General features: G+C 38.7%; 1 protein-coding gene across 1 annotated transcript; it reads left to right on the plus strand.

The window, feature by feature from the left end:
• Window positions 1-8,683: 8,683 nt before the first annotated feature.
• Window positions 8,684-11,209, plus strand: LOC133785589 (uncharacterized). The gene is made up of 5 exons (XM_062224808.1): window positions 8,684-8,869; window positions 9,130-9,198; window positions 9,376-10,037; window positions 10,151-10,615; window positions 11,110-11,209. The coding sequence occupies exons 1-5, from the start codon at window positions 8,684-8,686 to the stop codon at window positions 11,207-11,209; spliced, it is 1,482 nt and encodes a 493-aa protein (XP_062080792.1).
• The last annotated feature ends 9,550 nt before the right edge of the window (window positions 11,210-20,759 follow it).

The raw sequence follows: 20,759 nt of genomic DNA on the forward strand, positions 1-20,759 counted from the left end.
GACCTAAACATAAGAAAGAATCTGAAGATAAGTGTTTCCTTTGCACGGGCTGAGGTAATCTCAGCCCGTGGAGAGTGAGACCATGCGGTTCTATGAACACGCGCCTGTGCTCCCAACGGATCCCCGATTACTCGGAATTTGTGTGTCAGGAGGGTCAGAATAAAAGTTTTCCTTGGAAGGAAAGTTTCAGTAGGCAAGAAGTGCAAAACCGCCTGTGAAGCGTGTCCCCTAAGCTACCCGGTTTTGCACCCAAAATGCTGGATATTTTAAACAAGCATACCAAAAAATCCTACCCAGAAGATTTCCCCAGAAAGCGCACCCTATGAGCCATGCTCCTAAATGGTTTTTCTTATACAATCAATGCCCTAAAATAAAAACCTACACCCTTCATACCCACAAAAAACCAACAAAATATTGCATGCAGCTACAGGAACTATTTACCTAGGCTACAGTGAAAAGAAAATTTAAATCATGCACAGTCAGAAAACTTACGAAGTGTTTTGCTGTGGGGGGGATGAAGGGGTCGTTTGGGTTGGGGCCTCGACGGAATAACTGGTACCAAAACCTCAAAGGATCCCTTGCACCTGATCTTCTGGAATGCTAGGAATGGTATCCGGGAGAAAAATAGGGTTTTTTGAGGGTGAGAAGAGAGAAGAAGATGGGAAATTTAGAAAATTTTCAAATAAACGAGTGGCCCATGCGTAAGGTGGCCACCCCTTTTATATACGTGAAAGGCCATGTGAGGAGGGCCGTTGGATTGCCCTGATGTGGGATCCGAGGCTCTCCGCTCAAAAGGCGAAACGACGGCTGAGTATAGGCTAGGCCATTCAATGTGGTTCTCGGAAGACGTACCATCACCAGCCACGATGCTCCACGTATTCGGCGCCCGCGTAATAGGTGGAACATGGAGAGTCCATGGAGAAGCCTAAAAGCCCCCATTGCGGCCCCAGATGACATCGTGTGCCACGAGTAGAGGCTTGAGGGGTGAATGTACGCCCTAATTTTCCACGGGCTATTAGCGAGCTGAGATATGGCATAATTATATCAGCCATGTGGATACCACGTGGCCGGAGCTGCTGTTGTCAGGTCCTACCTCTTTAGCTCGAGGTAACCAAAGGTTTATCAAGATTATTTAAGGGCCGAGTCAGGAATATGAAGACCGCAGGTCAAGAAGGCATCCAGCTCGAGGCACGAGCTGGAGTTGGAAGCTGTGACCCTCTATAAAGTCAACCACGCAATGTAAACGTGCATATATCAGACATCATGTGTCTGATATATCCCTAAATTCTCGGACACACAGCATGAACGTGCGTATTCAGGCACCCACGACTGGGTTGGGCCGTGCGACCCATTATCCCCCTTACCTATTGATTAGACCACACTTCATTTGTCAGGTTTTAGGAATTAATCATAAATGTCATAGAAGTGACATGATGGGTAAGAAGGTCACGGGATGACCCCCCTTACCAACTCCCAAGTGCCCTCTACTATAAATATGGAGATCCTGGGAGTTGCAAAGGGTTGGATTCTATTGTGTAATGAAATACCTTGTAAGAAATACCAGAAATATAACAATAATATTGGCTGGTGGAGTAGAAGGATTTTAACCTTTGAACCACCTAAAAACGTATTCGTGTCATCAATCCATTTTAAGATCATTCATCTGTTTCAGTTTATTATTCAACACTAATCCCTTTCTCTTATTTTCTTAATTACCTGTTGGCGAAGAACTGCGTCAACAGATAGCGAACCAATGGCTAACTGACAACTAGATACCTGCACATTATAATAAGTAGCATTTGTTAGGATTAATGCCCTAAAAGTATGTAAAGACATTTTATTGGTTTTAAATAAAAGTACAATTTTATTATATTTGAATGTTATAATTATTGTTTGAATTAATTATATAATAATATCAAGAAAAATCCCTATTCATTTATGAGAATATGATTTTGTATTAGTACGAGAGAATTAAGATCATATACAATGAATAAAATAGTCAGTAACATATTAAAGTAAGAAATCTTTAATGTATGGTTACTAGTATGGTTTGCTAAGCATACGAGATGCAAGTACTCTAGATTCGGATCACTGATGTGGATAGACATCTTAGTAAATAGGTTCTATATAATAGAGATTATATATGATAGGACCGATGAGAATTAATTATCTTTATAAACTTGCCATATTATAGGTAAAGATTTAATTCTTATCATAATAGGATATTATTTGTAGATCAGTCTAAATCCTGTGTATTCATGTACTCCTGTTTATGTTTATTGGATCTTTTGATTCACTCATTAAAGTCTCTTAGAATAATGAGGCAAATGAGTGTTGTTTTGGAGATTCAATATCATGGATGGCTAGGAACATGAATTACAATATTGGAATCCATTCTTTCTTAATGGATCGAATATTGGTTCCCTTAAGAGTTGATTCTGGAACTGAATAGTTACTAAGCTTAAATCTATAATTAGATTATAGATTAATTATTCGCTAATGAATTAATGGTACTTAAGGATCAAGAGGTAATTAGAAGGGTAAAACGGTAATTTTGACCAGCTCTAATTAACGAACAAATAATGTCGGACATAACTACATATATTGATTATATCAATGGACTACTAGAGAAAACTCTGTAAATATAATTCTATAAATACTTAGAGTGTAATTCCATATTTATATTGGAGAAATCATGGAATTAATAAATAAGATTATAGATTAAAGAGTTTAATTAATAATCTGGTTTATTGGAGCTTCGTATTATAGGTCCATGTTCCCCTAATCACTTCTGTCCTACACTGTCAAGGCTAAGGATGTCAAAAGAAATATTTGTAAAGAGAAATGACTAAATTGCAAATGAATTAATTTTTCAGGGCAAGGAAATAATTATTTGAAAATTATGGATAATTGATTAATTGTGAATTAATTAATTATTTAACTATATAATTTTTATTTTGAAAAACTATAGGTTAAAATAAATATTAATCTTGTTTGAAATAATTTAAAGAGAGAGAATAATAAATATCTTCTTTATAATATGATATTTATTTTATTTAATTTAAAACTGATATTTTAAGATAAAGTTAATGTTCAATTAACTGATATTTATGTTGGGATGAATATCTAGTCTTAAAAGTTGATTAAATAAAGAAATGAGAAAATTAGGGCAACCCTAATAGGGCTGGGTGACACACACTGTACAGTACAGTGTGTGGCGCCTAGCATTAGGGATTTTTATCCCTAGGATTTGAATTTTGAATTTCAAATAAGTTTGTTTAATCGGTTATTTAATTATTCTATTTAAATATGATTTAAATAAATAATTAAATGAAAATATCTAATCAGTTTTTAATTTGAATTATATTTTATTTTAGTAAAGATTATTTTATTGGATTAAATATCTTTATAAGTCTGATAATACGTAACTTAAAAAAAAAGATTTTTTTTTTTTTTGAATAATAAAAATACTGACTCTCTCTCTAAAGCGATAGTTTTCTCTAATGTTGAAAACTATTCTAAACCTTCTCTTTGTCAAAAACTCTCTAGATCTCATATGTTGAGTACATCTAGGGAGTCACAAAAGTCAACCTTTTGAATCCTACGTGCCTACACACGTCCTTGTGTGTTTGAGGATTTGTCTAGAAGATCAGGTTGTGAGATCTTAGAACATTGGATAGGAAGATCGTTGATTTATACAAAAAGACTCAATGACACTTGATAGGCTATAAGAGGTAATCCCTGATCTATTTGTATGTAATTTAATATTTATATATGTGTATGATCCTTGCTGGTATTATTATATATTAAAATGGGTCCATATATTCCACTGCATACCTTTGATTTGATCATTTAATACCAACAATTGGTACTAGAGTAGTCTTTACATATATATATATATTAAATACTGTGTGGGTTTCTTGCATTTGTTATTGTATGTTAATATGTATATTGAATGGATGGATGTTTTTTTGAATGTACGGTTGAATGATGGATTGTTAATTATATGGTGCTATTGGGTCAAGAATTTTATTATTTTTCTAGATCTTGTGTAAGCCATAAAGGGCATAAGATTTTTGTAAATTTATTTGAGAAATATGTATTTTAAAAAAATCTGTACACAAAGATGAGGAGGAACTTGAGCCATGCACCTAAGAGGCACATGGTCCGATCCCTTACTCACCCACGCACACGCACAAGGCCCGAGCCTCCTACAGCCGCACCCTAGACGTAGCCCCAGCCCCACGGATCCCTGCGTGCAACCCCGTGGCTACCAGCACGCGCCCCACACCCATTCGCGAGCGCACCCGCCTGCCAGGTCCCTGCCGAGCCCTTGCAAGCCAGCCCCCCACCCGAGCCCATGGCTCCTTGTGCTGCCGACCCTAGAGCACAATTTTGGTGCCCAAAACCCTAATTCCTAAGTTGTTAAAAAAATATCTTTTATTTAATTAATTTTTAAATTATTTGAATTTAAAAGTTTAATTATCTTATCTTATTTTATTAGAATATATAATATCTTTTAGTTGGTTAAGATATTTTAATATATTAATGTTATCCCCAAAATTTTAGTTTAATGACGTGGCAATCAGAGGTGACAGGTGGCAACTCATGGCTACCAAGTGGAGCATTGATGGTTGATAAATGTGGTAACCAAGGGTAGTGCAATGGTGAGAATATGATCTACAGAGTCGTCATGTCACTGGTCCGAATAAAATTGGCAAAAAAGATGGTTTTACCTGACTAGGTAAGAATTTACTTAGTCAAGAAATAATTTACTTGACCAGATTAGAATTTGCCTGGTCAGGAGGGAGTTTCACCCGACCAGCAACATCAGGAGAGAGTTTTACCCAACCAACCACATCAGAAGGGAAGTTTAGCCGAACGGGTATGTTGAGTTATCTTCCCAATGCCATTTTTATGAATCTCAATAACAACTTCAACCCGAATTGCCCATAACTTCCACGTGAATCTCTCAGATATCCCGGAGTAATAGCTATATTGTTGTAATTTGAATTTGTTTATTACTATATTAATTAAACCTGGTTGAAACAACCTAGGACCTCGACAAAATGGGAGATTTTTTGATCCATGAGCCTATAAAAAGGGCTCATGGCATCATTTAGAGGATCTGATCTTTTGGAGACTTTGAAACTCTCTAATTTTGAGACTTTGGGACTGTTACTTTGGGCATTTTCTGAGAGAGCTTAGAGAGAGAAACATTGTACTTTTCGACTTATTCTTAAGAAACTCAGTTGGCTCAGGTTCATCTGATCTTAAGTGTAGGTACATATATATAACAACTCAAAGTGGATTAGGCTATTACCAACAAATTGGGGCTGGACCACTATAAAATTATTTGTGTCATTTATTTTCTATTCAAGGCTTACTGTCATTTTTGCGTCAACTCGCCGTTAGCCAAAATTGTGGTTTTTGGTGCTTTCATTAAGAGGCTGAATAGAAAAAACACACTACTATCCTACCAATATGGCGCCCAAGAAGCCCAGTACATCAACTGCTAAAGAAACTATTAGAGCAGAAGATCCTGCACCTAAGAACCCTGATAGTGAGCCCAGGGTTTTTCTCAAGAAGACAACTACAGAGGCCGAACAACTCCAAGAAACCATGGGTGCTTTCTAGGAAGAGATGATACAATTCAATGCTCGGCATGAGTCTTTCACTAAGGAAATGGCTTGACAGAAGGCTGCGTTCAAGCAGCAAAGGTGGTATCTAGATGCCAGAAGTGAAGAGATCAGACGCCGACAGGAGGAGGCCGACTGGTGACATCGCGAGGCAGGACTTACTCTAGAAGCACTACTCAATTGGCACAGGCCAATGCCGAGGCCGCGACATGAGCAGCTACCCAAGGAGTAAGAAACAACAATGCTGGTCAGAAGTCCCCTGCTGGCAGGGCTGATTCTCGGGGACCAGACCGAAGTCGAAGCAATCGCACTGGTCGGGCAGATGATAAAGTTTGATCTAGGACTACATCAATGTAAAGGGAGAATTCTAGAACCCCTTCCAGAAGCCACCGGTCAGAAAATTCTTGATCAGGAAGTCATCGGTTGGGTAGTAAGAAAACTCTGCCAAGAAATAACCAGACCAGAGCTCCTTGAGATAAGAAAAATCCACAATTAAAAGACATATATTGTTGGGATGAGGCTGATAGTCATCAAACTAACCAGTCAAAGGAAAAGAGGGCAATGACCAACAAGAAGGAGGAAATGACTGCCCAGGCCATTCTGAGAAGTCGCCAGTACATCCTAGCCAGCAGCGTAGTAGGAAAGAGTAGGTCTCGCGTAGTAAGCCCTCTGAAAAATCAATGAGTACAGGTTCGATCGGTTAGGAGGACATGCTACCTAGAAGAATCTACGGGGCGTTATCAACAACAAGAGGAAGGCCACCCAGGTCGAAGGGCAAGATCTGATCTGCCCTGTCGATCAAGTAGAAATACTTGACGACAGTGCACTAGATGGAAATGTTCGACCAGGAGGTCAAAATATTGGAGCCTTGTCAGTTGCACCAGCCATCCAAGCCAGCTTGACGCACTAACAGTTGCAGTACATGGCTTATCTAAATGACCTTCTGGGCTAGATGCAGTAGACCACAAGAGGGGCATTCCATTTTGTGCTCGGATCAGAGCAACCCAGCCGTTGGAAAAATATAAATAACCGGTGCTACCAGTGTATACAGAAAAAGAAGATCCCATCAAACATGTTGGGAAATTTCAAGACCATATGGAACTGCTTGAGGTGAGTGATGATTATTGTTGCAGAGTTTTCCCGACTACGCTATCAGATACTGCCCAGGAATGGTATTGGAAGTTTAAGCTAAATTCCATTACCTCGTGGGAAACATTCAGGAAGGAGTTTTGTAGACAATTCAGTGCTGCCCAGACTCCACCAGTTTATGCCAACCACTTAGCAGATATCAAACAAGGAATGGATGAATCTCTAACAAATTATATACAGAGATTCATGAGAGAGGCCAGCAGAGCAACTATTGTAGGAGATGAGCAGAAGATGGTTGCCATATCCTCTGGAATCACTTACCGAAGCCCTTTGTGGGATAATATTCATAGAAATCCAATTTCAACACTTCAACAATTTCTTGACCGGGCGGACAAGTATATGATGTTTGATGATGCAATCGAGAAAGAGGAGAAAGGCATAAACAATTCAGGCGAATTAGCTGACCCTCCTAAGAATTCTGGAAACAGTCAAAATAGTGGAAAGAAACGTGGGAATAACGGGTCTAACCGCCATGAAGAAAAGAAGGCTAAGTCGGGTCCAAACGACAAGTCAACAAAGTATGAACCTTGGTTAACTAATTACACCACTCTCTTGGCCAGTCGGGTGGAAATATATCTCACTACTCATCAGGAGGTTCCCTACCGGAAGCCTCCACCCATCAGGAAAGAGATGAGTAAGAGAGACATGAATAAGTTTTGTCATTTCCATGGAGATAATGGTCACGACACGAATGAATGCAATCACCTCAAGGATGAGATAGAATTTCTTCTCCGGTCGGGCAAGTTAAAAAATGTACTGGGCAGAGAAACCCCAAGGAGAAGGAAGAAACAACAATCTTGGGTTCAAACGACAGTGATCTCCACCCTTGCAACCCGAGCCTGTGGATTTTACCTTAGACACTATATGTGGAGGTCCACACTTGGCTGAGGACAGTAACAAAGCAAGGGAGAGATATGCCCAGACACTTCGACATGAATTGGCTGCAACATCAGATGTCATGACTATTGAGGAGAAACCTCCAAAGAATCCTCAGTATGAGAGTGAACACTTACTTTCATAGAGGATGATGCTAGACACGCCAGGTATCCTTATAATGATTTGCTTTTCATTACAATCCAGATTGCTAACATGAAGGTAAAGAGATGCATAGTTGATACAGGAAGCTCCGTGAACATTATCTACAAGTCAATTTTTGAAAAGATGAAGTTATCTGTCAATGACTTAAAGCCATGCTCTCAAGTTATTTACGGGTTCACTGGAGAAGATTTGTCACCGGTTGGAACAATCAAGTTACCGGTCACAACAGGAGACACCCCTAGGCATGAGACAATCATGACATAATGTTTTATAATAGATTGCTCATCGACATACAACGAGGTGATTGGTTGACCACTACTCATGGATCTACATGCAGTGGTGTCTATATGGCATCATTCTATGAAATTCCCGACCAGTGCAGCCATAAGGTGTGTCCAGGGAAACCAGAGAGAAGCTAGGGCATTCTACAATGCTTCAGTGGTTATGGCACGGAGGGGAACCAATGAGAATAACATGATTGTGTGTGGGGAGAAAGAAGAAGTAGTAGACGAGATGGACATCGACCAATATGACATTGTGAATTTTACCGACCAAGAAATTTTTTTAAAAGTTACCGACCAGGAAATGACTCCTGGTGTTATTGAGCAGCAGACCCATCTTGTGACGAAGTCACCAAATAGGGAATTACCCAAAGCAAGGGAATGGACATTGATCCTCGCTTTAGGGATTTGGACAGTGGAGTAGGACCTGTGGAAGATTTAGAGGAGGTCCCGATAAATGAGAATGAACCGGCCAAAGTGGTCAAAATTGGAAAGAATTTAAAGGTGGAAGTGAGAGCACAGCTGGTAGAATCTTTGCGAAGAAATCAAGACGTCTTTGCCTAGTCTCACAAGGATATGGTGGGTATCTCACCAACTGTGATTAGCCATGTGCTCAACATGGATGAAAAATACCCAGCTGTTCAACAAAAGAGAAGGTTGCTTGACAAGGAACGAGCAAGGGCTCTAAAAGAAGAAGTCGAGCGCCTGAAGGAAAACAAGTTCATCAGAGAGGCTTACTACCCGACCTGGGATTTTAGCCTGGTGATAGTACCTAAGTCTAATGGGAAATGAAGGACCTGCGTGGACTTAACCGATTTGAATAAAGCATGCCCCAAGGATTGTTTTCCTCTGCCCAGGATAGACCAGTTGGTTGAGGCAACTTCTAGTCATGAAACTTTGTCCTTTATGGATGCTTACTCTGGGTATAATCAAATAAGTATGCACCCTCTCGACGAGGAGCATACTAGCTTCCAGACAGATATAGGATTATACTGTTATAAGGTTATGCCATTTGACTTAAGAATGCAGGTGCCACCTACCAGCATTTAGTGAATGACTTGTTCCGTGACTTGATCGGAAAAGATATGGAGGTATATGTCGATGACATGCTAGTCAAGTCAAAAGAAGCTAGTGAGCATGTGCGAGATCTAGGGGAGTGCTTTGCAATACTTAGAAAGTATCGCATGAAGTTGAACCCCCTTAAATGCTCGTTTGGAGTAAGTTCTGGGAAGTTTCTTGGATTTATTGTTAACTCATGCGGGTTAAAGTTCAATCTTGAGAAGATTAATGAACTCAGAGAAATGAAATCCTTGACCAGAACTAAGGATGTACAGAGTTTGACTGGGTGGATTGCTGCTCTAAATAGGTTTATGGCCAAGTCAACGGACAAGAGTGTCCCATTTTTTAACTCACTAAGAGGAAGCAAGAAATTTGACTGGAAGAAGGAATGCGAGCAAGCATTCCAAGCCATAAAGAAACATTTTTCCCAACCTCAAGTTCTCTCCAAACCCGTAGATGGAGAGGACCTCTTCATTTACTTAGTAGTCACGAAGCATGCTGTCAGCGCTGCTCTAATAAGAGGGGAAAATAAAGTTTATCATCTGGTCTACTACGTCAACAAGCGGTTGATAGGAGCAGAATTAAGATACCTGCTAATCAAAAAGCTGGCGTATTGTTTAGTTCTCATATCTCGCAAACTACGACCATACTTTCAAGCGCATCCCATTAAAGTGCTCACCGACCAACCCTTACGACAAGTTTTACAAAAGCCAGAAACTTCTGGTCAGCTACTTAAATGGGCTGTTGAATTAGGCCAATTCAAAATCAAGTCTCAACCCCGATCGACCATTAAAGGACAAGCTCTGGCGAATTTCATTGCTGAATGCATCAGAATTCCTGATGTTCCCGACCAGACAGAAAATGTAGCTTGGTAGAGAAATTTTTTTCCCACCTGGAAACTTTATGTGGATGGATCCTCGATCATTCAGGAGCAAGGCTTATATTAATCACACCTGAGCAGCATCAAATCTACTACGCATTAAGGTTTGGGTTCAATGCTTCCAATAATGAGGCAGAGTATAAAGCCCTCTTAGTAGGATTACGGTTTGCCAGAGATGTTCATGCCCGGTCAGTCGAAGTAATTAGTGTTTCTCAGCTAGTGGTCTACCAAATTTTAGGGGAATATTCAGCCAGGGGTTTGCGCATGGTGGCATACTTAAATAAAGCTAAGGACTTGCTAGCGCAATTTGAAGAGTACACAATCAAGGTAGTGCCACGAGAGCAGAACTCCAATGCAAACGCCGTGGAAAAATTAGCCAGTGCAAAAGATGCTGACACTCTGAATATAGTACCTGTCGAATACTCGGAAAACCCAAGTATCATTGAGCAGGAAGCCATGCCCATTACAATCGCTAACACTTGGATGGCACCCATCATCACATACCTCGAACACGGAACCTTACCAGATAACCGCAATGACGCAAAAAAGATGATGAGACAAGCTGCGCGGTATGTCATTATAAAGGGAGTGTTATATAGAAGAGGGTACTCTATGCCGTTACTTAGATGTGTGACCCCTGACTAGTCAAAAAACTTGTTGGCTGAGGTGCATGAGGGATTTTGCAGAGATCACGTTGGGGGGCAAGGATTATTCTGACCTACAATGAACGAGGACTCCATGGAATATGTGAAAATATGTGATAAATGTCAGAGATTTTCTAAGATACCCAAAGCACCTCCAAATATTTTGAAGCAAATGCAAAGTCCCTAGCCTTTTGCAATATGGGGAATTGATCTGATTGGGAGACTACCCAAAGGAAAAGGAGGAGTACGGTTCACGGTAGTTTCTGTGGATTATTTCACTAAGTGGACTGAATCACCTCGAAGAAAGTGTGATATTTTATAGTGAAAAATATAATATGTTGCTATGGTCTGCTAAAAAAGATAGTGTCTGACAATGGTACTCAATTTGATACAAATTTATTTGCTAATTTTTGTGCTAGACATGACATTACAAAGAGTTTCTCCTCGGTGGCTCACCCGCAGGAGAATGGGAAAGTCGAAGCAGTAAACAAAATGTTGAAATACACTCTAAAGAAGTGACTCGAACAAGCTAAAGGATCCTGGGCAGAAGAATTACCAGAGGTTCTCTAGTCGTACAAAACCACTGTTCGGATAGCAACTGGTCATACTCCTTTTTCCTTGGCATATGGTTATGAAGCTATGATACTGGTCGAGAATGAACCCCCATCCCATCGAAGAAGCACGTACGTCCATGCAAAGAACAACAAATTACTAGTTGAATCTTTAGATTTTATTGAAGAAAAAAGAGAAAAAGAAAGCTTGAGAGTTGCAACCCATCAACAAAAGGTGGCCCGCTATTTTAATTCTAGAGTTAAAGATCGAAAGTTCTAGGTCAGAGATTTGGTCCTCATAAAGGTGTTCATCAAAGACCCATCAACTGGAGTGCTAGGACCGTATTGGTAAGGGCCATATCAGATTGAGCAAGTCATACAACCCAACACTTACAAACTTTCTAGGCTGAATGGTGAGCTGATCAGAAACTACTGGAATGACAAGCACATGAGGAAATATTATCAATAAATACCACTTACAGAGTGGTAGCTTGGATTCAAATGTCTTACTTGTTATTTAAGTATGTTTACGAGCTAGTTATTTGCTGACAAGTCATTTATTTTTGAACAATTTTTGTTTGTTTAAGACTCGCTATTAGACATGTTTTGTCCTTTTATAATTTACGAGTAATAAAAGAGATCACGCATGGCGCGGTCGTATTTTGCTACAAATTATGCATATGTGTTGATTATTTTTTTCGAATAGTGTTCAACTGACCGATATTCACCTGGTCGGGCAAACTGACAATATTTAATTGGTCGAGTATTCTAGCAGTGTTCAACTTCTCGGATATTTTCTTTATATCCAATGTGTTTCATGAGTAATAATTGATCGAACAGATTTGGTCAACTAGCTAGTGACCAAGGATCTTTCAACCCTCGATCACTTGGGGGGCACATAGTGTATGCAGGTATATAATTCAACACATGCAATGAGAGCACGAGTTAAAATATTTGTTTTTAGGCCGACTTGTAAATTTTTGAAGTAAAAAAAGGCGATTAAGCTAACTTGTTTAACAAAGCTTAAATAACTTGGAATTTTTCAAGATTCGAAGCTAAAGGCAGATATTCGTGTAAAAATAAACATTATGGTCATAAAATGTTAGAGCAATAAGAGTGAGAAAGTATACTTAGCAGGGACTTATGAAATTTCTATAATTTATAAGTTAAAAAACTAAGTACTCATGCGAAAATATAAGGAATAAATAAAAGAGACTTTACTATTCACAAAAGACTTATAATGTTTTAAGAAAATTCAAGCGTAAAAGTCAAATAACTTGGCCATACGAGCGAACTATCAAAGTTGATAAGCAGCAATTGTCTCAACAAAAGTATAAAGAAAACAAGTAAATTATCGACCAAGAACAAAGCTTTTGCTGGTCAGGTAGGAGGCTCCCTGGTCGGATGGGCACGTTTACTGGTCGGGTAAACTGGTCCTCGATTGTTCAACACCATCATCAACATCTGGAACCTCCTTTGGTTAGAATGATAGAGCAGGACAGGCAGGCATAGTGCCAGCAGGAAGGGCTGCCTCCTCGGCAACCTTTGCTTCGCATTTGGCAAGCTCTTCGGCCCTCGCCTCTTCAGAGAGAAAGTCATGGTTAAGAGGCTTGTTTAACTTCCATATCTGATAGAAGTAGTTGAAGCATATTTGTTCATAACGAGTCGGATCGATTTCTTTGTCTTTTTTCAGCTTCTCTTTCTCTTGAGTTTTCTCCACCAGCTGATCGGTAAATCTCTTGTTGGCATGAATTTTCTTGTTGTTCTCATCAGCTGACTCTTTTAGAGATTAGTCCTGGTCAGCAATTGCTTTCTCTGCCTGCTCAGGATTTTCTTGGAGATCTTCCTCAGATTTAGTCAGAGTTTCAATCTTTGCCTGGGCTTCCACCAATTGATCATTCAATACCTTGACCAGCTCCTTATAGTCGACTGCTTGACGTTGAGCATGACTAATAGTGATGAGTCCCTGGAGTAAATAACCAGAAAAATATTTAGAATAAGAACAATCAATAAGAAAGTGAGTGTTTCTGATAAGATGCTTATACTCATTATTTGAGCAAGGCCTTTGTGAAGGACAACTTCAACGCTTTTTCGGGGTAGAGTCTCAAAGGTCTGAGTTGTCATTGAGTGGTGAAGAGTATGGTCTAGTAACTCTTTACCATACTCACTAGCAATGCGAAGGGGTTAGCTTAAGCCAGTTGATCGAGTGATTTGTAGGCTAGGAGAAGAAGGAATAGACGGAGGAGTCAAGTGTGGGATAGTGACAAACTGATCAGGTGGTCTCCTCTAGTTGGGCAGTGTAGTCCTCACGACCTTGCTTGGAGGATTTAAGTTGCTACCTTCACCAGTCTTCCTCTTTTGGGCAGAGGGAGTGTTGAACTGCTTGAACATGGCTGGATCTACATAAAAGTGAAGCAAACACCTGGTTTCTGGAAATGATATATAAACATAAGTGAAAAAGAAAATTCTACAGAATTTCATCACAATCCTTCTCAAAATTTAATTGTGGTTACTATTAGTACAACCTGAGTTCAGAATTTCATCGAAAATATCATCCTTATCTTTCGATGATGAGCTGTCTTCTCTGAGGAGCTCAATGGTTTTGCATTTACCAGGCCTGGTAGGGAAGGCGGGCCAGTGAGGATTTTCAAGAAAAGGTTCTCTAATAATAAGACCACCTGGTCAGCGTGGCTGAGGAGATGGTTCAGGAGAGAACTGGTCATTCATTACTTCAGTATCTGCATTAGACTGATCATTCATATCTGCTTCATCATTAGTGCTGCCCACAACAATGTCTTGGTTGTTCTGTAACAAGCCCGTCAATTGAAGATTCTCCAAGGTGACCAACTGCTCAACATCCTTCTCCTCAATGGGCATGTTAGCGAGATCCCCTGCCCAGGAATGCATTTCCCTGGTTGGGAGAGGTTGATTAAAAGGCCTACATGCGTAAAAGCCAAGTTTTTGGCTTTGATGTCTGGAGTAAGAAAGTATTTCGTATAATACTTTCCAAGATTTGATTTATGGGCAATGCCATGAAGATACTTAGCCCTTTTCTTTTTTCCTATGAATGAGGTGGAAAAAACCTGTATTCTTGTGGCAGGGGTTGGTCCTAAAATTGAACAAATAGTGTACATCATGAGGGGTAGGTGGGTTCCAGCCCTGGAATTGTAGAGAATGTATAGAGCAGACAAGGCCTGTATCCCGTTTGGAGCAATCTGGAAGGGAGAAACATTAAAGTAATCCGCTATTGACTGAAAGAAGGGATGCAAAGGGATAGTAGCTCTTGCATAAATGTGATACCTAGACCAGGCACAATAGGCACCACCAGGATTAATGGCTCCCTGGTATGGGTGCGGACATACCACATTAACTCCTTCAAGTCCCAATGTCTGAATGTGTCTATCGAGCATTTTGGAGTAATCCGCTATTGAAGGCACGCAATCTTCTTCTTTCCTCAGTTTCAATGTAGTAGTTTGTTTAGTTTTTGTGGCAAAAGTCTGGGCAACCTTTCTCTTGGGTTTACTAGTTTTTTGAACTTAGCGAGGAGGCCTTGAAGAGGCTTTAGTCTCAGCTTCTTCTAATAAATTTTCTCCCACAAAAGGTACTCATTCCACCACCTTTTGCATCCCTCTACGAGCTACTTGGGGATCTTGTTCCTGAGGAAGTCGATTGGACTTTTTCACCCTCATCGGTTGGTGCTGACATTGCTGCTTAAGGAAGTTCTCTTCGTGAAGGAAGTATAAAGATGTTCAGGGAAGGATTTTCTTTAGACGATGAAGACGGTCTTCTGGAGTTCGTTTTCTTGGAGTTTTGGAAGAAGAATCGCTGCTCGGAAGGGTATCACTTGAAGTGGGAGATGAATGATTAGAGTCTGTTTGGTTGTCACCTCCCCTGTAGTCGAAGTGATTCATCTACAACAAATGTGGGGAGGTGAGTAAACCAAATAGAAAGTGAATGTAAAGTAAAAATATTTACTGCCCAGTGAAAAATTTCTCTAAGCAATGAAAATATTTTACTACCTAAATAAAGACATTTTTGGGTAATGATAACACTTTTAAGCAATTCACAAAGAAAAAGGAAATTGTTTTGGGTGCTATATGTTCGAGGACATTAGGCCTATAGTTTTGTTCTATGTGTTTTTGAACTATGAGGTTGTGTGTTCGGCTAATATACGAACAAACCCGAGTGGTTGGGTGCATAATTCGAGCGGCTAAAAAATGTTGTCGAGGAGCTAAGAACAGTCCGAGAGGCAATGAATGCCCGTGTGACTTCAAGTGGGTTCGGAGGGGCAATGAGTGCCCGAATAGCTGAAAGTTCCCAAGGAGTTGTGGCACTCGGGTGGTTTGTGATCCAATCGGTTGGAGCGCATGGGTCAAGGCACCCGAGTGGTGTGTGACCAAGTGCATGAGCATGTTCTGAGGAGCAACCGTCCGACGAACCAAGACACAGAAAGAGACTTGATCGTCTAACAAGTTTTTGAAGAGCCTAGGAAGCTAGAGTTATTTGAGTAATAATTGGCCAAAAATTACCCAATTGGCTAGCATGTGTCTGAGGAGGTAAAGCACCCAAAAAAGGCTAGGGGGTTCTGAAGAGCCAAATGGGAAAATCAAGGGGTTAGCTTGATAATTCGATTGGCTAAGACAAATCCGAGCAGTCAAAGCCTAAAAAACTTGGGTATAACGTGGAGCACAAACACATTTTCCTATTCATGGGGCACACAAACAAGATCAAAAAGGGGAATTACAAGGGTTCGCAAAAGTTTCATGAAAACTCCAAGAATCCATACACACCCATGGGGCACACAATCTCTTATTAGTTATTTAATTTTTGGGATTTAACCAGTCAGATTTTTATTACGCTTTTGGACGACCTTAATAACTACCAGTTAGAGAAAAAGTTTATCATATTAGAAAATCATATAATAAACTTGGGGGGCAAATGTTATCCCCAAAATTTCAGTTTAACGATGTGGCAATCAGAGGTGACATGTGGCAACTCATGGCTACCAAGTGTAGCATTGATGGATAATAAATGTGTTAACAGAGGGGAGTGCAAATGTTAGAAAATGATCTACAGAGTTATCATGTCACTAGTCGGAAGAACATTGGCCGAAAAGATGGTTTTACCTGGTTAAGAAACAGTTTACCTGACAAGGTAAGAATTACCTGGCCAGGAAGTAATTTACTCGACCAGATAAGAATTTTCCTGGTTAGGAAGGAGTTTCACTCGACCAGCAACATCAAGAGGGAGTTTTACCCGACCAACCACATCAGAAGGGAAGTTTAGCCGACCGGGTATGTTGAGTTAGCTGCCCAGTGACTTTTTTACAAATCTCAGTAACAACTTCAACCCGAATTTCCCGTAACTACCTCGTGAACCTCTCAGATATCCCGGAGTAATAGCTTAATTGAAGTTTGTTGAAACAACCAAGGACCCCGGCAAAACGGGATATTTTTTGATCCATTAGCCTATAAATAAAGGGCTCATGGCATCATTTAGAGGTTATAGGCTCTGATTTTTTGGAGACTTTGAAACTCTCTAATTTTGAGACTTTGGGACTGTTACTTTGGGCATTCTTGGGGCATTTTCTGAGAGAGCTTAGAGAGAGAAACATTGTACTTTTTGACTTATACTTAAGAAACTCAATTGGCTCTGGTTCATCTAATCTTAAGTGTAGGTACATTTATATAACAACTCAAAGTGGACTAGGCTATTACCAACAAATTAGGGTTGAACCACTATGAAATTATTTGTGTCATTTATTTTCTATTCAAGGCTTACTGTCGTTTTTGCGTCTACTCGTCGTTGGCCAAAATTGTGGTCAACACTTAAGTTTAAATAATTATTTGAATTTGATTATTTAATTATTTAAATTCAACTAAATTAAAAAGATAACTAAAATGGTTATTTAATTAAAAATTAGTTTTAATGAAATAAATTAATTAGAAAATTTGTTTCTAATTAATAAGTTGGGCAAAAACAAAGTTCCTAAAGATCATCAAGAAAGTCTAAAGGAGAGGAGGAGCATTCTTGGAGACTTTTGAAAGCTACATGGGCTTAGATTGCAATTTTATTTATAATTTTTCAATGAGTTGTAAATCTTAGAAATACCCATTAGTACTCGGTTCATAATTTATTGTTTATTTATTTATTGTATTTATTTAAATAATTGTTCATTGACGTTTGATTGATAACATGATCATGCATTAGTCAATTACATGTCATTCATGAAACCCCACATAGTTTCTCATTAATCATGCATCTTCTAGAAGCATGATTCTCTAGGATTGTCCTATTTTTTTATATGAATTATTTTGGTGAAATCAACTGCATGTAAACTACTACGTATTAAATTAGTTGAAACTTGGTAAATCACACCATAATAAAGGCAATAGATTATATAGGCCTTTAAGATAACCAACTTTATGTAAAAAGTATTTTAGTGAAGTTAGATGAATATAATGGGTAATTATTTAGTTCACATTAATTATAGAAATAGACTCTTTTATAATTATGATTTTTGTAATTAATTACATTCTTAGGGTTATTAATAAACTAGTAATTAATTGATTAGTTTAATAAAACATATTTAATTTAAAATAGTAAGTTGGAGAAGGTGAACATCTCAATGTGATCTATGGTCCCCATTATTAGTACAACACCGAGAGATATGAATAGAGCCTCGAGGATGCTATGTTTTCATCCCCCTAAGGAAGGTTTCTAGAAATGACAATGCCAAGGTTGGGTTCTTACGAAGATAGGAGGAAGTGATGTATTTTAGGTTTGACCGACCCTAAGGCGGCACTCTCTAAGTTAAGTCATGAAATCTGAAATAATGGGTTACACTTACAAAGATGTAATTAAGCTTTTGCTGTGGATAATTGCATCTTGACCAAACAAGCGATACTCTAAATTTAAAAGAGAAAATAAAGAGTTATTTTAAGTTTTAAATTATAAAGATAAGATTGTCTTATAAGCTTTTTGAATTTAACTTGACCGACCCTAAGGCGACACTTTATTTGTTGGGTAGTTTTATCGTGAAAATGTAAATGTTAATTTATGTGTTTTAATTGTTTCATTCATGCATCATGTTTACTTTCCAAAACATTGATGTTTTTTCAAATGATGATATTATTATTTTTTATTTATTTCAGTAATGTCGAACGGTGGCAATCCAATAAACAGTTTACTATCGCTTGAAAAAATTAATGGTAATAATTTTATAAGATGGAAATCAAATCTAAATCTTATGTTAATCTATGAGAACCATAAATTTGTCCTGACTGAGGAATGTTCGGAAGAGTCCGCTGCCACTGCTCCGAAGAATATTCGGGACAAGTATGATGCCTAGATTCAATCCAATAATAAGGCAAAATGTTACATGCTTGTGAGCATGAATGATGTTCTGAGAACAAAGCATGAAACCATGGAAACTGCATTTGGGATAATGGATTCTCTGTAGGTCATGTTTGGGCAGCAATCTGATCAAAGTAGACATGAGGCTACTAGAACCTACATAACTACTAAGATGAAGAAAGGTGTTTCGGTACGTGAACATGTTTTACATATGAATAATGTAATGCATGAAGCATAAATACATGGGGCCATCATTGATGAGCATACACAAGTAAGCATCATACTGGAATCACTCACTCCTGCCTTTTTTGCGTTCACCCAGCTGTTGAATGTATTACAGACATTTGAGTCTCTTAACAAATCCATTACAGAAGAGACTGAAGCAAATGTTGTAGAGGAGAAACCTTCAAACTTTGAGGAGAAATCCAAGAAGTGAAAGAAGAACAATAATAAGGACAAAGGAAAGGGCAAAAAGTCCAATAAAGGCAAGAAGGCACCAAAAGCCAAGGAGAACAAAAATAACAACAACTCCAAGAAGAAAGAACCAAAAGGAAAATGTTTCTACTGTGGAGTAGAAGGTCACTGGAAGAGAAACTGCAAGAAGTATCTTTCTGAGCTAAAAAAGAAAGGTAAATATGATTTGCTTGTACTTGAAGCTTGTGTATTGGAAGATGATATGTCATCCTGGATTTTAGATTCAGGAGCCACTAACCATGTTTATTCTTCCCATGTAGATACTTGAGTAATCAAGGGAGCTGGCAGATGGCTAGGTGACCATGCAAGTTGGAAGTGGAGTGCTCGTTTCAGCAAGAGCAAAGGGAACAATCCATTTAAATTTTGGCAACAATTATTTAGTTTTGAACAATTTTTATTTTATTCTTGGATTTTCTAGAAACTTAGTTTCTTTATCTATGTTGCATGAACAATTTTTTATATTTCTTTTAATAATATTGCGATTGTTATTTCAAAGAGTGGTTTCAAAATATGTCAAGCAGAACATAATAACGGACTGTATATGCTCAAACCAAATGAACGAAGACTCAATAATTCAGAATTATTTAAAGTAATAAAACCACAAGGTAACAAAAGACAAAAAGTTTCAAACAAGGATGACACATATCTTTGGCATCTTAGACTTGGTCATATAGGTCTAGGTAAGATAAACCAGTTAACAAAAGATGGACATTTGAGAGAACTAAGGGTTGGAACTCCTCTGGTTTGTGAATCTTGTCTAGAAGGAAAAATGACCAAACGTCATTTCTCAACAAAAGGCAATAAAGCCAAGGAACCTTTAGAGCTTGTACACAGCGATGTCTGAAGTCCAATCAATGTACAAGCAACAGGTGGGTATGAGTATTTCATCACTTTTATTGACAATTACTCAAGATATGGTCATAGTTACCTAATGCTTAGGAAATTTGAAACCTTTGGTAAGTTTGAAGAATTTAAAGCAGAGGTTGAGAAACAGTTAGGTAAGACTCTAAAGACACTTCAATCTGATCAAGGTGGAGAATATTTGGATTTAGAATTCAATGATTTCTTGCTGGAGCATGGTATTCTTTCCCAACTCATAGTACCAGGAATGCCACAGCAAAATGGTGTTTCTGAAAGAAGAAACTGGACATTGTTGGACATGGTCAAGTCTATGTTAAGCTACTCTTCACTTCTTCTCTCATTCTGGGGATATGCACTTCAAATGGCGACATATATTTTGAATGTAGTCCCATCTAAGACCCTTAGCAAAACGCCACTAGAATAGTGGAATGGAAACAAACCTAGTTTGCACCATTTCCGCATTTGGGACTGTCCTGCTCATGTTGTTAGACCTAAATCAGAGAAACTTGAATCAAGATCGAAAATGTGCATTTTTGTTGGCTACGCTCCAGAAACAAGAGGTGGTTATTTCTATAGTTCCAAGAATCAAAAGGCATTTGTTTCAACAAATGCGACCTTCTTTGAAAATGACTATATAAATAACTATAAACCTTGGAGCAAGGTAGTATTGGAGGAACTTACAGCTGATAAGATTCCATCACAATCATCTTCATCATTAAATGATAAACGATAAACTGAGGAAACCATGATTTCTGAAGAAAAAAAAACCCTCGGTGCAACATCGTAGTGGGAGGATTGGGAGACAACCTATTCGCTAAGAACATGAG

This window comes from Humulus lupulus, chromosome 6 (genome assembly GCF_963169125.1).
Source record: "Humulus lupulus chromosome 6, drHumLupu1.1, whole genome shotgun sequence".
Taxonomy (NCBI): Eukaryota; Viridiplantae; Streptophyta; class Magnoliopsida; order Rosales; family Cannabaceae; genus Humulus; species Humulus lupulus.

Coding starts and splice junctions, on each gene's coding strand:
- LOC133785589 (XM_062224808.1), top strand. CDS start 8,684: ATGGTGGGTATCTCACCAACTGTGATTAGCCATGTGCTCAACATGGAT. Junction 9,199..9,375: donor TGATCGGAAAAGATATGGAG/GTATATGTCGAT, acceptor TGCGGGTTAAAG/TTCAATCTTGAGAAGATTAA. Junction 10,616..11,109: donor ATGATGAGACAAGCTGCGCG/GTATGTCATTAT, acceptor TTTTTGTGCTAG/ACATGACATTACAAAGAGTT.